At 45.2% G+C, this 15105-nt stretch overlaps 1 protein-coding gene across 1 annotated transcript; it reads left to right on the top strand.

Moving 5' to 3' along the window:
• The first annotated feature begins 12876 nt into the window (after positions 1–12876).
• On the top strand, positions 12877–14764 carry TRH (thyrotropin releasing hormone). Its single transcript, XM_054387591.1, has 2 exons — positions 12877–13063; positions 14193–14764. Exons 1-2 carry the CDS (start codon positions 12877–12879, stop codon positions 14762–14764), a joined length of 759 nt encoding a protein of 252 aa, XP_054243566.1.
• The last annotated feature ends 341 nt before the right edge of the window (positions 14765–15105 follow it).

The raw sequence follows: 15105 nt of genomic DNA, 5'->3' as shown, positions 1-15105 counted from the left end.
CCTGAGAACGAGAAGGATTGGCACTGGATTGTTAGCAGCATCTGTGAGACCCCTGGAGAATCACCTCAGACAATACCCTCAGCTGTGTCCATTTCACAACAGCTCCAGAGATCAGCCACAGAGACCTGCAGAAGCGCCCCCCATCCCGATTTTCTCCATGCTGAAATGCAAGTCCTGCTGTAAGCCCAGCTGCACAAGGCAGCTGGCAGAGTTCGAAGCAGCTACACAAATGATGTAGGCACCATCCTCTCCCAGCTCTGAAGAGGGAACACTGTGCTGGCTACACAGACTCGAAGAGAACATGTGTGGAGAGCAAGGCAACACATCCAGAGAGACAATCAGATACTGCTCTGGGCTGCACCTCTCAGGAAGTGCTGAGCAAAGCCATGAGAATGCAATGCAGGCGCACTGGGGCTGTAGGCACCGTAGGATGGGGCATCAGCTCCGTTATTATCTGTGAGAGCCCAAACAGGACTTGGACATTGCCCAGAGAGGATTTGTTTACATTCCTCTGTTTAAATGCCACGTTGTAAAACCGCCTTATAAGAGGCAGTGCTAGAGGAAAGCAACAGTCCTTTAAGAACACCCAGTTTGTGAATCACTCAGGTTTTAAAATCCAAAGCTATGCAGAGGCACAACATGAAAGCTTTTCTTTTGTGACCTGGTGTTTTGCAATGTGATCCGATCCAAGTGCTCTAAGTGGAGACAATCAGGAATTTTGCTTCAAAAGTGCACTTCTGACCCTGTCTATGTGTTTTGAACTGTTCTCATTCATCAGTGTTCTTGGGGCAGAAATGACTGTGGTTGATTCATGTTGATCACCCATATGCCAAGTCTTCTTGCCAGCTTTCTGCTTCCACAAGACACACCTGGCTTCCCAAGTCAACAGACTAAATATTTCTCCTGGTCTGTTTTACAAGCCAAACAGAGCACAGGTGTTTTAAATTCCCATCTATGCTTCCAAAGAAGTTGCTTGTTTTTGAGAATTAGGATGGGTAACCTGCTCACTGCACTCCAGCTGAATCTATTGCAGAGAGCCACACTGCCGAAGCATCAGTCTTGGAGCAAAAAATAGCTGTAAAAGTAGCCTCAAGTACAGCTTTTGTTTGTCTTGCTTAGAGGAGAGTTTACAAAAAGTAAACCAGAACACCTCCCCAGGAATGAAAAAGACATCTGAATAGAAAAGATTCAGCATCTCCTGGATGCTGACAATTTAATAATACAAGGACAGCATGAATTTCTGCCTGCTAAAGATGATGCGTGGATAGCTCTCACTGGCTTCATGGGGCTTCACTAGTGAGTACAGAGCTGCCTGGAAAAGAAATACCACTGAACAGTGGAGAAGCTGTTGTCTCCCACAGGGAACATTTACTCCAGATCTGAAACAATTAACAGACTATTTTCTCTTCATAACCAAAGACCCCTGGATTCCAGATAGCTTCATGCCATTTAATATCTTTTAAAGTTAAGTAAATTCATCCATACATAGCTCCACTGAAATTATTACCTAAACCCCAACCCTGATTCAGTCTTGAACCTGAAATCAGGGGAGTTTTCACAGGGAGAAAATTGGTTCTGCTGGGCAATCAAACATTGCTGGTGCCAGTTTAGAACAGAGGACTTAGCAGTGTCTGTAGCACCCACTGAACCCGCCTAAGCCAGATGTCTGTGTGAGGAAACTTTGTGAGGCCAAAACCTTCTAAGCTTCACAAACCTGCTATTTTTTAGCATCACTATGAAGAAATTTTCTTTTGAGACCAGATATCATCTTTATTTGATTTTTCCTCCCTTATATCACAATGAAAATAACAGACAGTCACTTCACAAGTCATTTATCTCAGCACCTTTGAAGCATGGATGCCATCAAGGACATTATCATGTTTTCTGAAGCAGAGAAACATTAAATTACCGAAGACCTTTAGCAACCTCCAGCAATATCAAACAAGGTGACACAACATCACTCATTTAACTTGATCTGTTCCATTAGGTTTCCATCAGCCAGCACCTGAATTCTGATGCAGTCACAGACTCATTCTGGAGCTGTGCTCCTTTGTGGGCTGATTCACATGCTGTATATAGTTGGGCTCTGTGTCCACTCTCACACCCAGGAAGAGGGGACAGTGGTCAGACATTCACCTCAAGGAAGAGAGGACACTTTTCAGACATACCTGGCACCTAGAGGCTGCCTTTGTTACGTACGCCATCAGAGCTTCACAATCCCAATGTGCCCAAGACAATGCCCACTGCAAACCTGCATCTTCATTTGTCTCTAAATGAGAGAGATAAACCTTTGAAAAGGTAATCACGTAACTGCCAACTCATGGTCATTAATTTGGAACCATTCCAGGTCAGGCTGTTTGGGGCTCTGAGCAACCTGCTCTGGTTGCAATCTCCCTGCTGACTGCAGAGGGGTTGGACCAGATGACCTTTCTAGGTCCCTTGCCACAAAAAACATCCCATGAAATACTTCATATAGCCAAGTTCCAGCTGACCTTTGTTACACTCTCAGAGGTGAGAGTGTCCTTAACTTAGCAGCAATGCAGCAGTGGTTTTCAGTTCCCATCGCAGGCTGCACTGAGCAGTGCTTTGCACATTCAAGCACAGCAAACTGCTTCATGCCTTCTTCTTGGGCCACCATGTGTCTGTACAGCCACTCTGCTCAGCATCTGCCCTCCCCCACCCCTCCGCCCCTCTCGCCCCCAGCCCTGAAAGGGATTCTAATGAAGATGGAGTTCCTGATTTTCAGTAACAGCAGCATGAGTGGTAAAAGGTCAGCGTGATTTACTCTGGTGCTGGCTTAGTGATCGTTTGTTACTCAAATGACAAAGGTTCCACATTTACAAAGCACAGGCAGTGATCAATGCCTGTTTATCAGGCAAGCCTTGGCATTTCCATCATTTCTCCATGCAAAAAGACTTGAGCTTCACTTGGTGTAAGCAGCGTGGGCTCAGAAATAATCACACCCTTTTGCTGCAATGTCCCGGGATGTATTTTAAACCCCATCTCTCATCTGCTTGTTCTTGATGAGCCCTTTGAAATGTCAAAATGTTGGGTCACAGTTTTGCACAATAGCTACCAATAGGTAATGTTATCCAAGTCTTAACTCTGCCTCTTCCATGATGGCCAGATCTATAAGCATTCTCTAAACGTCCTGTAGACCATTACAGAGCAAATGTAACCAAAAGGACTGCTTTTATTAATGACCTTCTACCTAGCCTTCAAAGTCATTCTAAACCCTTCATTGTCTCATGCCAGGAGCTGTAAATCACTGATGCATTACAGCTACCTACATTCTGGGACATGAAGGCCATCACCAGCCATTCCAGGACTGCATTCCAGAATTCCATCATACCATGTAGGCTGAGCACACCAAAACTGTTTATTAAATCATCAGTGGTCTGTAGAAAGAATCCTGTGAAATGGCTCCTTCAGGAGGATGCTTAGCTGTTTATGGACCAAGAAAAGCGTTCAGAGCACTAACAACCCAGCTGAAGCTGGAGTCCCATCAAACACAACTCTTCTATTTACCATTTCCTGGATTTCACTTTGCTTACCAGGCCCATTGGGCTCTGTGAATGCTACCTGCTTCCTAAAATAACCAACCCCAACTATTAACACCACTTTTAACTTCTCCTGAGCACAATCACAAGCCTCAAAAGTCACTGTAGTGTCACTATGGCTTATTGGTGGACACAGAATTCAGGTATTTAAAGGTCTGCCTAATTTCAGTTACCATCTGTGGAATGTCAGACTATGATTTTAACTACAGCTGGACTTCTGGCTTAGTACACCAGGAAGAGTCACAGAGAAATTCAGTGGGAGAGACAGAAATAGAATACAGCTGTCCCAGTTCTCAGGCTTCATTCTGACCAAATGACCATGTCAGCACACCAGCTGGCACAGCCTGCATCTGCAAACCATCCTCTAACTGCTTTTAAATGCATCTTCCTTCATACTCTGGCTCAGCTGAAACAGCCCTGGGGGGGGGAAAAGTGTGACAGAGGAATTGAGAAGCAGCCTTCTCCGCAGAGCAGGAATCAAACAACTCCAGTGCTCCATGTCCATTCACCCAGCTTCCTCTGGGATGCACAGAGCCTGCCTGTTGGGCAGTGTGAGGAGGAAGCTACAAGAAGATCACAGAAGCCACTTCCAAAAGCCAGTACGACTCTCAGCACATACCTCAGTGGTCACCTATGTGCCTTTATTGTCCCACAAAGCATCGTGTCAAATAGCTGGCCTACATAACAGCTTTAATTAGAATCGCTGTCCCCAAATGGCAGCTGAACACCCCCTGATTCTCACTTCATGCTGCTTGCTATCAAATAAACCCATTAAGCACCAATGGAGAAGTCTACTGATATTGCCATGACTACAGAAGCTATAAAAATGACAGTTACACAAAGGTCTTTGTCATTATGTAGCCCCTAGTGCAACAGGAAAATCATCTTACTTGAGCAATTGGTTGTGGGAATCTTCTTCCTCACTCCCAAGCGTCTCTGTTGCACATCAAGCTTTACCTAAATGGCTATGAATGATGGCAGGGGAACAGTTCTAAATCTAACTCTATGAACTTCCCTCAAATTAACCAAGTAATTTACTCAATCCTCCAAAGAAAGGACTTGCTGATCTATTGTGCTCTGTGATGTGCACATCTCAGCATAGTATTAGATCTCTGGTAGTTTCTGTGGTTAGCCAAGTACAAGCCGTAGAGTTTTCTAGCCACTGATCCATACCTTTGGTAGAGTGAAGGCTTGGATTTTAAGTAACAGCTTCCAGTTTCACTGGTCCCATTGGTGATGGCTGTAAGTTACAGAAGTGAAAAGCCCCTGACTATTCTCTTTGCCAGGGACTCTGCAGACACAGTGGGACTAAGGTACTGCATCAGCACTGCTGCGAAGGCCTTTTCTTGAATGGTCTGTGCTGGAACTGAAGAGCAGCAGCTTCAGTTGTCTTCATCCTGCTGCTAATGCCAAGTGACCAGCTTTCTTGTAAGCCTGTTCTTCCAAGGAGAAATAAATCTTTGCCATAAAATTATTGTCTTCTTTCTGCCAAGCCCTTCTGAAATGCTGCAGCAAAGCCTACAAGCCAACCCTCACCTAGCCCAGGTTAGCTTGATGATCCCCAGCTACCAAACCCCCTGAAATGTCCTACTTATCCCCAACATGAGTGACGTGGTTACTCCATGCCCTCACTTGCTCAGTCATTCCATACACCTGCAGCTGGACATACAGATGTATGGCAGGTGTAGGTACCTCTACACCTCTGTGTAGGTGCACATGGAGATGCATGTACAGGTACCTCGATTCTAACTGCCAGTGATCACTGTCGCTGTGACACAGGACTCTCAGAATCCAGTAGCCTGAAAGAGAAAATGACTGACCTCACTGCAGGAAGAATACCACACGGTGAGCAAATTTAAGCCCTCCCAAAATGAGCAGAGCAAATAACTTAGTAACTACTAAGAACAATAAAGTCCCAAGAAGAGTCAGGAGAACTTCCTTAGTAAAATCCACACAATGCAGATATGTCCTCACAGCACAGAGAAACAACAGAGGGGCAGGGAACAGCACCTGAGCTAACTGCAGTCTGTTTCAACCAGATCAGCTGCCATGACTGGTACCTGAGATTAACTTTGTTAGGAACACCAGGTGCCAGTTCAAATTCCTCTTGCTTTCACTGTCTCATCTGTGCTCCCACTCTGGTCTCTCACCCCTGGGCATGCATTATGTATGTGAAGCCTTCAGGAGCTTCTAAGCTCAGTATCCCTGACAGCTGAACAAACGACCTGGCACATGGGATTTTCAAATATGCTCTATGATGATGGCTCCCAGGGAACTTGACAGGAGAACTAGCTGCAAGCTGAGGACTGCTGACTTTAAAATCCAGACCAGCATTTTCAAATGCAGTAGTTAGATCTCCTATTAACTCTTCTCTCACTCACATTCTCTGGTCCCTTTCACACCCACTTCATGGCTTCTCCATCCTTATTGAGGATATGTTAGCAGAAAGTGTGAAGGGGCAGAACAGAAACGAATTAGCATGTTAATACTTTAATTGCCATGGGGAGCAGTGACCTGATATTTACAAACCTCCAGCTGGCTTTGCAAGTTACCTGACAATGTGAGTCATACATTTTTAAAAGGAAGCTGCACATCCACCATCTCTATCATAACACATCAAATTGTCCTCAGTCTCTTCTTTCTACATCATGAAACTCACTCCAGCTTAAAAAAAGTATTTTGGCAGGTACACCAAGCTGTAAATTTGCTTTGTCCAAAGACTAACTCCCTGTTGGAAGCAAACAAGGATCTTGGGAGTGCTGTCATTAGCAGCTGTGATTAACACGATGGGTTGGGCAGCTGGGGTTTTGGTGCCTGGAGGCACAGGGTCTTGCTTGTTTCATTAAGTGACATTACTTGGTTTGGAAGATCCTGGACTCTGGCTGAAATGAGAGACAGGGCACAGTGACACTCCTTGAGGATGGCCACTTTCTGCAAAACCACAGGGTTCTCTGTGCTGGAAAACTACACCAACGGCCCTGCATAAATAGAGATGATTGCAGAATACAGAAACACCACAGTGACTCCATTGAGAGCTTTAATTCCAAAGTGCCACCACCCCAGAAGGAACAAACTGTGAGGCAGGCTGACTATCAAGCACACAATTAAGCCTGTCAAGTTCTGACTCCAGAACACGCTGTTTAATATTGAAAAGCCTGTCAGGCATGTGGCGTCCATGTCACAATGCTTTGGGCTTGCTTCCTTGTGGAAATATCAAACCATTTAGCTGATATGAGCAGCACATTATTTATACTCCTTTGGCAACAGTTTGGGTGCTGTGTGGGATACTGCCCCTCCCTTCTACTGGAACAGTCTTTCCTGGCCTTTATGGGTTTAAATTGGTAAGGGGAGCTGAGCGTTCCAGCTGGAATTTACTCAGTAATTCTATTAAGAGCTTCCCTGCACAGAAATTAATGTCCTCATCTCATTCAACAGTCATCCTATTCATTATTTAAAACAGAAGACCTCATCTCTCCCTATATTAAGTTTCCTCAAAGGAGTTTCTATTAGTTTCAAGGAATTCAAAAGATGTAGCTTCAACACTTCAGTGTTTGCAGAGCTATAGAACTTCAGGGCTTACACTCAGAGCCATTTCTGGAACGTCTGAGGAAGAGGAGCAGGAGAGTGTCAACTAAAAGTCACAGAGCCTTCAGAAGAGGCTCTTTACTGCTGTTCCTCCCCATTTTCAGGTCATACTTCAAGGACCATCCAGTGTTAGCCAAGGCAGCTTCTGCAGGTTCTCTAGGCCAGTTCATTCACTTGGCTTTAACCAGCAGCTGCCCCAGAAGGCCTCAGAACTGGTATCATGAGCAAGCATTTCCCACCATGGGTGCTTGCACTAAGCAAAAGCAGAAGCACCATAGCTGTGGCTCCACACTGGAACAAACAGAATCCATGCTAGAAGTGCTGCCTTCCTGACCTACAGAGAACAAAGGGAAAGCCTCAGTGGATTTGGGTTTGGATGAATCACAACAAAGCCACCTGGGCTGGGCCTAAACCATGATGCCATACCAAAGCAGAACAAGGTTACCCATCTCTGGCAGTGAGCAGAGCAAGGTGTCCCAAGGAAGATGTCAAGATGCACAAATCTGCCAAGGAGAACTTTCTGCCTAACTCCAGGCTGCCACGCTGTACTGTTCAGACAAAACATCAGTGTTTATACTCTTCAAAACAGAGATCAGATTTAGATTAGCAGCTGATACTCATCTTCAACATCTTTTTAGGGACCAACATTTGTGTGCACAGTGACAGACCTAAAGCTAAGGCCCAGACTGTTATGAGCAGATATACTGAGCTGGGCAAGCACTCACCATGGGTCCTGCACACACCTGGAGCAGTGTGAGCTGAGCCAGTACCCCAAGCAGCCAGCAGGCTGGAGAGAGGAGGAACACAAAGCTCAATTCTCACAGCTCACTTCTGAGGGGTCTGAAGGAGATGTTTGTCTCCCAGTTTCTTCATTTAGAAGCCCTTTCAGAATCTGGTGTGCTCTTGAGAATGTTTAAAACAAAAACAAATTCATGAACAGAGCTGATACAGAAGCTCAAGGGGACATGAAGCACCTGTGATGAAAGACAGCAGTTGGACAAAGGGGCTGAGGATCAGAGTGGTGCTGAAATGCTGTATTCAGATGTAAAATGTGATAGCTGCACATCTCTGTGTGGTTCTAGAGCCAGCCACAGACACATGTGTGCTGGGAGCCAAACCCTGTGCTGACACAGGCTATGGGCAAGTCAGGGGTGTCAGTGGGTTTGTGACACAAAGGTACAGCTTAGAAGATGGCTCTGGAGTCTGAGAAAAGAGATTCTCCCTCCTACCCATGAATTGAACTCACAGGGTCATGGGCAATTGTGCAGTGAGTGGGAAGAAATGACATTAACACTTTGAAATCTCTTAAATAGAAAGGTCACCTGCAAGGAAAATGAGACAGAAAAAAATGTGGCCACCCCCCCACCCCCCCCAAGAAGATGCTAAAAAGCAAGCCAGCATCCTAAAAAGAGAGACTTTTGCAGCTGTGAGATAAGGAACTGCTTGTGAAACAAAAAAAAAAAAAAAAAAAAAAAAAAAAAAAAAAAAAAAAAAAACCCAAAACAAAACTTTGAGGTACTTAAATTAAACTTTCTTTCCTTAAAGCATTAAAGCTCTACTAAATCAGTCCAAGGTAAGACAAAAACGAGTCTGAGCAGAGGGACAGATGCTTGGCTGGGAGACCTGACCATTCACTGTGCAGCTGATTTTGCACACACAGAGAAGCTTTGCACAGGGCATCAGCTGTAAGGATTTATCCCTGTCCTCTAAAAGGAGTCCTCAAAGCAAAGGTGTCAAGAAGCAGATTTTAATGAGAATGAAAGCAGGCTGATCTCTCTTCTGTGAACAATTTTTGACATTCAGTTTCTGTCAAATAATTTATTTTACAAAATTCTGATTATAAAATGAATGAGAACAGAGGCACAGTGTTTATGGAGCTGAAGGTCCTGCCTGTGGTGCACATCTCTGGTCAGTTTGGTGAGAACATCCCATCCACAAAAGCTGACTGGGGATGTACTCCAGAAACAAGGTTCTGACAGAAAATGCTTTTTCAGAACTGAAACACTTTGTAAATACATTTTAGCTGGGGAAAAAAATTAACATCCCCTGAGTTTTGCGATAGTTTGTGTAAAAAAGCATAGAGCAAATGTGATTAACTGAATGGAAGAATGTAACAAAGCAAGATTAAGAAGCTGTTCAGAATTACTGAGGCCTTCCACCACATGATGAAAATATCTTTTTTTTCTTGTTTGTTTTTTAATTTAGAAGGTATGTTTGGCTTCACCAGCTTACCAAGAAAGCACTGCAGGGATTCAGCCACAGAACCCTCAATAACTCTGTTGGTGTGTTTCACTCCTCCAAAGGCATGTTTAAAAATGCAGTTCCCATTCCATCAATGCCCACTTCAATTATAGGTCAATATATTGATTTACGTAAGTGTTGTACTGTAAAGAGATCTTGAGGAGTAGCTGCACCCAGGAAATACTGAGCAACTAGTGTGAAGCCAATGTAATTCCCAGTGGGGTTCACTGTGAGTGATGCAGCAGCAGATCCCAAACCTAGGGCATTGTTATCTGACTCGCTAGACACAGCACAATGCCAAAGACCACTCATTAGGTTGTGCTGAGAAACCAGGGGGCACAGTTTGGTTTGAGATGGCTGGGAGTGCTTAGAAAGAAAGGATCCAAGGGTTGGGTGATGGACTAGGCACTGGCTGCACGGCCTCGTGCTTCTGGCCACAAGCATCACAAGAGTCAAGAAGAGGCATCAGCTCCTGCTGCCCTGAGCTGGAGCCATACAAGCAGACCTTCTATGCTCTCTGGATTAATTTCAGATCAGAGGGAGAACTGCATGCTAAGAGTTATTTCCAGCTCATAATTACATACGATGAGGATTTGCACATCATGGCAAAAGCAGATTTATTAAATTGCAGCCACACAAAGCTCCAAAGCCCAAGTCTTTGCTATCCTGTCATATCTGGGCAGCTGAAAGGTGCTGTATGTCACCTGCTGTGTCACAAGTGAAATCTGTCTCATTTTCTCAGTGCTGAGATGAAATACATTCATATGGGAGGCTATTTTAATATCAAATTCTTAGTTGTTTCTTCAGTTAATTCACTGACAGAATTCTGTATGGGAAAGTGTTTCATCTATTTAACCATCTCTCTTCTCATCTATGTTTTTCAAGAGCCATGCTTCAAAGTGTGAGAGGACTTCTTAAAAATTCAGTTCAATATTCATTTCAAGTCAGAGACAGACAAGTTCAAGGGCTCATCTTACTGAAATTAAAAAGGTAACCTGGCTAATTTTATTAGCATTTATTAGAGCAAATCTAGCTCTAGACAGCCACTGCTCCATTAACAACCAACTCTGGTATTAATGAAAGCATTTAAAACACTTCCCAGCACTCTTAAGAATCCTGGAAGGCCCAAGAGCATTGCTTAAACTAAAACCACACAGGCACTGCCTTTACAGGCACCTTTGCTTTGGATGAGGGACCATCAGTTGCCCAGACATTGTCCACTGGCTGAATTTGCTGGGCAGTTCTCTGGTTCTCCTCAGGAAAACAGCACCGCCATGGGCTCAGACTGGCAGCTCAGCATCTTCACTGAGCAAGAGATTATCCCTAAAATGCCCTGTCTTAGGCTGGGGCACAACACCCATAGAGAGCTGCTAAAATGCCAGTGTCCTCCCAGGAGAGGCTTCCTCAAAGCATGGTGACAGGTGGTTGGGTTTTGTTGCTCCTTGCTGCTGAGGATGAATTGTCACTTCAGCATTTTTATGGCAGTGACAGGAAGGATGTACAAAGGTGGGTTTGATTGCTGACAACGATAGGAAATGGGAAAGCAGACAAACATTGGCTGAATATGGTTGAAACGTTCATGTAGTAACATGGATTGATTTGCCTCAGTTCTACAAGCACCCTGCACTTCAGGTTCAGCCCCTAGTTTAGGCTCACCAGGATGAGCAAAGCACCAGCTCTTTTTCGAGGCCCTGCACAATCTGGTCTCTGCAGCGCTGTGCAAAGGAATAGCTTCAGTCACTGAGCTGAAGACAGGGAGCCTTACTTCTAGCTACAACAGTCTGCTGCTCTTTGAAGCACACAGCGGCAATGTGTCTGTTTGAATATCTAATACTATGAACCCACTGCTGACAGAAACCTATGCCAAGAAAATACAGAATTGTGAGCCAAAAAGCTGTACAATGCCCCTCACAGTAAGAGCCTATGGCATTATTTACATAGAATCCTTTACATTTTTTTCACTGCTTTTCTTCCTTAGCTTAATAAATTGCCTCTCTGCATTTACTCCACAGTGCTTGCTCAATAGAATACACAAGCTTGTGTTTGTTGACAGAAAAAACACCTCTTCTCTATGCTGCATTACATAAAATTCAGCTTAATCTCTTCAGAATGGAAAAAGCAATTTCTGGGAGTCAAGCATAGATATACAGAAGTCAGCAAATAACCATCAGAGTTTAAAATGCATTCCAAATGCAGATCTCTGCCATCAATAAACAAACAAGTATAAAACATACCAACCAACCCACCTCACCAAAACCCCCAAGACATCACCTGCATTACCTCACAGCTATTTGCATGAAGGGTCCAGAGGCAGAGCAGTATAAGTAGGGAGCCACCAGCCATCCAGAGAGAACTTAGCAGCAGTTCTGCTGGATGCTACCTGTGTCTGCAGCAGGAAAAGGGCAACTTTGAAGCACACAAGCAAACAGCTTTAAAGGACTAAACAAGCCCTTGGCAGATGCACCAAGCAAAACTCTGAAATTACACCACCAGGTAATGTACTAAATATTTTCCTTTCAGCTGATTCTAACTTTCCTTCTATAGATTGCTCTGACCCAAGCAGCCTGTGTGATTCTCTTAGGGCTGTTATCCAAGGACTTGATCAGAAGTGATAGAAGCCTGCCAAAGAGATCATAAACTCATTCTCCTTTTAAAAATGTGCAGAATTTTGTAAAATTGTAAATAAGATAAACCATTTCATTTCTGAAGGTATAATAAAGCTCTGGGACTGCTATATCAGTCTTAAAGATAGATTTCATTCTACTGAAGGAACGCTGCTTTCTGCAAAATAAATCCATGATAGTGCTAAGCGAGAAGAAAAACGCGTGTTACCTAGGCAAGAGGCAATAAAGACAAGATTATGATCATGTCTCTGAAAAAATATGAGGTGCTTCCCCAGTGCAAGAAACCTCCCTGACCAAGGGAGCATTGCCATCTTACACTTACAAATGCACAAAGGGAAGGTTAAGTGAAATGTACAGAAAGAGGCAAAAACCGAGTGGAGTTAAAGGTGGAATCAAAGTGCTGCAAATCCCAGTGTGGCTTTAAAATGAATCCTTAGCAAAGGGAACTGCCTGGTGGAGACTGTTAGCGCAGGTGAATGTGTGCTCTGTGGGAGGCAACAGCTAGCAGAGTTCAAGAGGGAAATTATTTTGCCTCCTGGCAGAAAGCAAAGCACAGTCCCTGGCTTCCAGGACTATCTGTGCATCAGGAAATTAGGCATTAAAAATGTTCATATTTATTGTGCCAGAAAAATGAACAAGTGCCTGGTTTTGATGGTGAAGAACTTACTGATCCTTTGAAGCATACAAATAAACTGAGAGGTTAGTAACAGAAATGAGGAAGGACCCTCACAGGCTTCAGTCCCTACAGTAGTGCCATATTCCTTCTACAGTGTCTGGAATATTGCTATGGCTGCTGGGTTTGTCAGCTCCATCCTTCTCCCTGTTGTTCTTTCTCCCACGCAGGCTGCAGGCACCCCTGTCCCAAAATGCCATCGATCCAGCTGCTGCTGCTTCTCTTCTGCCTAACCTTGTCTGGTGTTTGCCTCAATGGGGGGCAGCCCCTTCCAGAGGAAAGTGACAACATGGTTAAAAATGCCCTCGATGACATCCTGCAGAGATCCGAAAGCCTCATTCTTCAGTCTGCCCTCAAGAACACTGAAGAGATGAATAAAGGTATCAATATCCCTGGGGACAGCCTCTGGTGACATGAGCATGGGACTTGACTGAGGTTACAGCTGCTGTATCCTTCCCAGGTTCTAATACTCCCTGCTACTCACACTAAGGGGAGGGGAAGGATAGGAGGTCTGCTGCCATATGCTGACATAGAGCTCTCAAACATGCTTTCTTCTCTGAGACCTGCCTGCATGGGCAGTGCTGTGCCCTCATCAAGCAGCTGCTGCAGAGTAACAAGGCAGAAGCCTGTCACAGAAGACTTGCCTGTCTGGCAAGTACTTCCCTAGGGAAGCTCTAAATGGAGGACACTTCCCAGTTGAAGACCCTGTACCTAATGTCAGTTGAAAGGGGGAAGCACCACTGCCTCAGCCCACTGGTTCCCCCAGTCCAGCAGTGCTGGGCTCTACAGCTGGGCATGCAGGGATGCTGCAGCCTCTCTGTCTCCTGGCCTGCAGACACTCTGCTCACTGCAGGGGAAGCAAATCAGACTCAAGATCATGCAGGGGTGCTGCCACCAACAAGGAGCACAGAGCCCTTTCAGAGGGAAAGAGGAGATGGCCTCATGTGCCCAGAGAAGGAGCCTTCCTCCCCACTCAGGGGAGTGCTGAGGGTCAGTCATGCTGATCCAAGACCCGACACACGAAAGACAGCTTCAGAACGAGCAGTGGCTAGTGGCTGGAAATTCTGGGCTGGCTTTCAAATGTCCACATCTCTACTTCTACCTGAGTCCCCCCTGCTGTCTTTTCTGCATCCCATAATGATTTCCAGTTCTTCCCCATACCCAGCTTCTGCAGCTGATTTCTGCCAGCTGCTCCGCATCTTTTGCTCACCTCCCTTTACCAGAGTCTGACACATTTGCCTGAATCAACACAGCAGGCTTTGTTGTTGTGTCTTCCCATTTGGCTGCAGCTAGTTCCTAATGTATCCATGCTATAAAAAATGTGCCAGAACTGTTATGACAGACACCATTCAGTCATCAAATCCAGGACCATACAGTTAACTGTGCAATTAAATGGGCATAATGAGCAACAGCGTATGATCCTGCTCCACAGAACTCCACAAAGTCCTGTTTCAGCTCCCTTAGTGAGAGCTGTGGAGGCTCACTAACGTTCTTCTTTTCTTCACACAGAAACAAATGCCCCTCTGCCAGAATGGCTTTCCAAAACACAGGACTCTGGGAAGAAGCACCTGAGTGGTCTGGAGAAGAGGCAGCATCCTGGAAAAAGAGATCCTGAGGAAGACACTCAGAAGAGGCAGTATCCACGGAAAGGAGAGATAGAAGATGACCTTGACAGCTATCTGGAGCTGAAAAAGCGACAGCACCCTGGCAGAAGATGGCTGTTGGAGCAGGATGCTGACACCCCTGCTGCACAGCCAACCTACTTAAATCAGCTCCCCAAAAGGCAGCACCCAGGCAGGAGGTATTTGATTTCCAAGTGGCAGCATCCTAGCAGAAGAGGCTGGAACGATGAGGTAGAACTAAATGAGCGATATGGTGAGGAACGCCAGCGCCCTGGCAAAAGGCCCTGGAATTCTGACAGCCCTGAGGATGCAGGCCCCTGCAGCTTCCAGGAGCCTTTCACCTGTCACAAAGGCAGCCTGTTGCTTGATTTAGTAGAAAGCGTTGGCAAAGACAGGGTAGAAGAAAAACGTCAGCACCCAGGAAAGAGATCAGTGTGGGAGAGTGAAACAGAGGAATGAGCAAACCATTGTGTACCACTGGCATCTGGTGAAGGGTGCCACACAATCCTGTTCATTCTCCTCTGGCTTCCTGCTGCTGACCTCTGCACCTACCTTTCAGTGCATTCATGTTCCCATTTCAGTTAATGGCTTTGTCATACACTTAAAGGAACTAAAGGACTCTGTGGAATGGGGCAGGCAAGTGCCCCGTATCTTCACCTACCCCACTTTAGGGAGTTAAGAGTGCTCCTTATGGGCCCAGGCCCCAGAATGATGTCACTGTGCGTGTCCAGTTTGCTGTTTCCAAACAGACTCTTCAATCTGTCCTGATGCTGCTAAAGTGCAATAACTGTATGGTTCCC

Source organism: Indicator indicator, chromosome 15 (assembly GCF_027791375.1).
Source record: "Indicator indicator isolate 239-I01 chromosome 15, UM_Iind_1.1, whole genome shotgun sequence".
Taxonomy (NCBI): domain Eukaryota; kingdom Metazoa; phylum Chordata; class Aves; order Piciformes; family Indicatoridae; genus Indicator; species Indicator indicator.
Note: the sequence above shows the minus strand (reverse complement) of the source record. Positions and strands in the feature narration are given on the sequence as shown.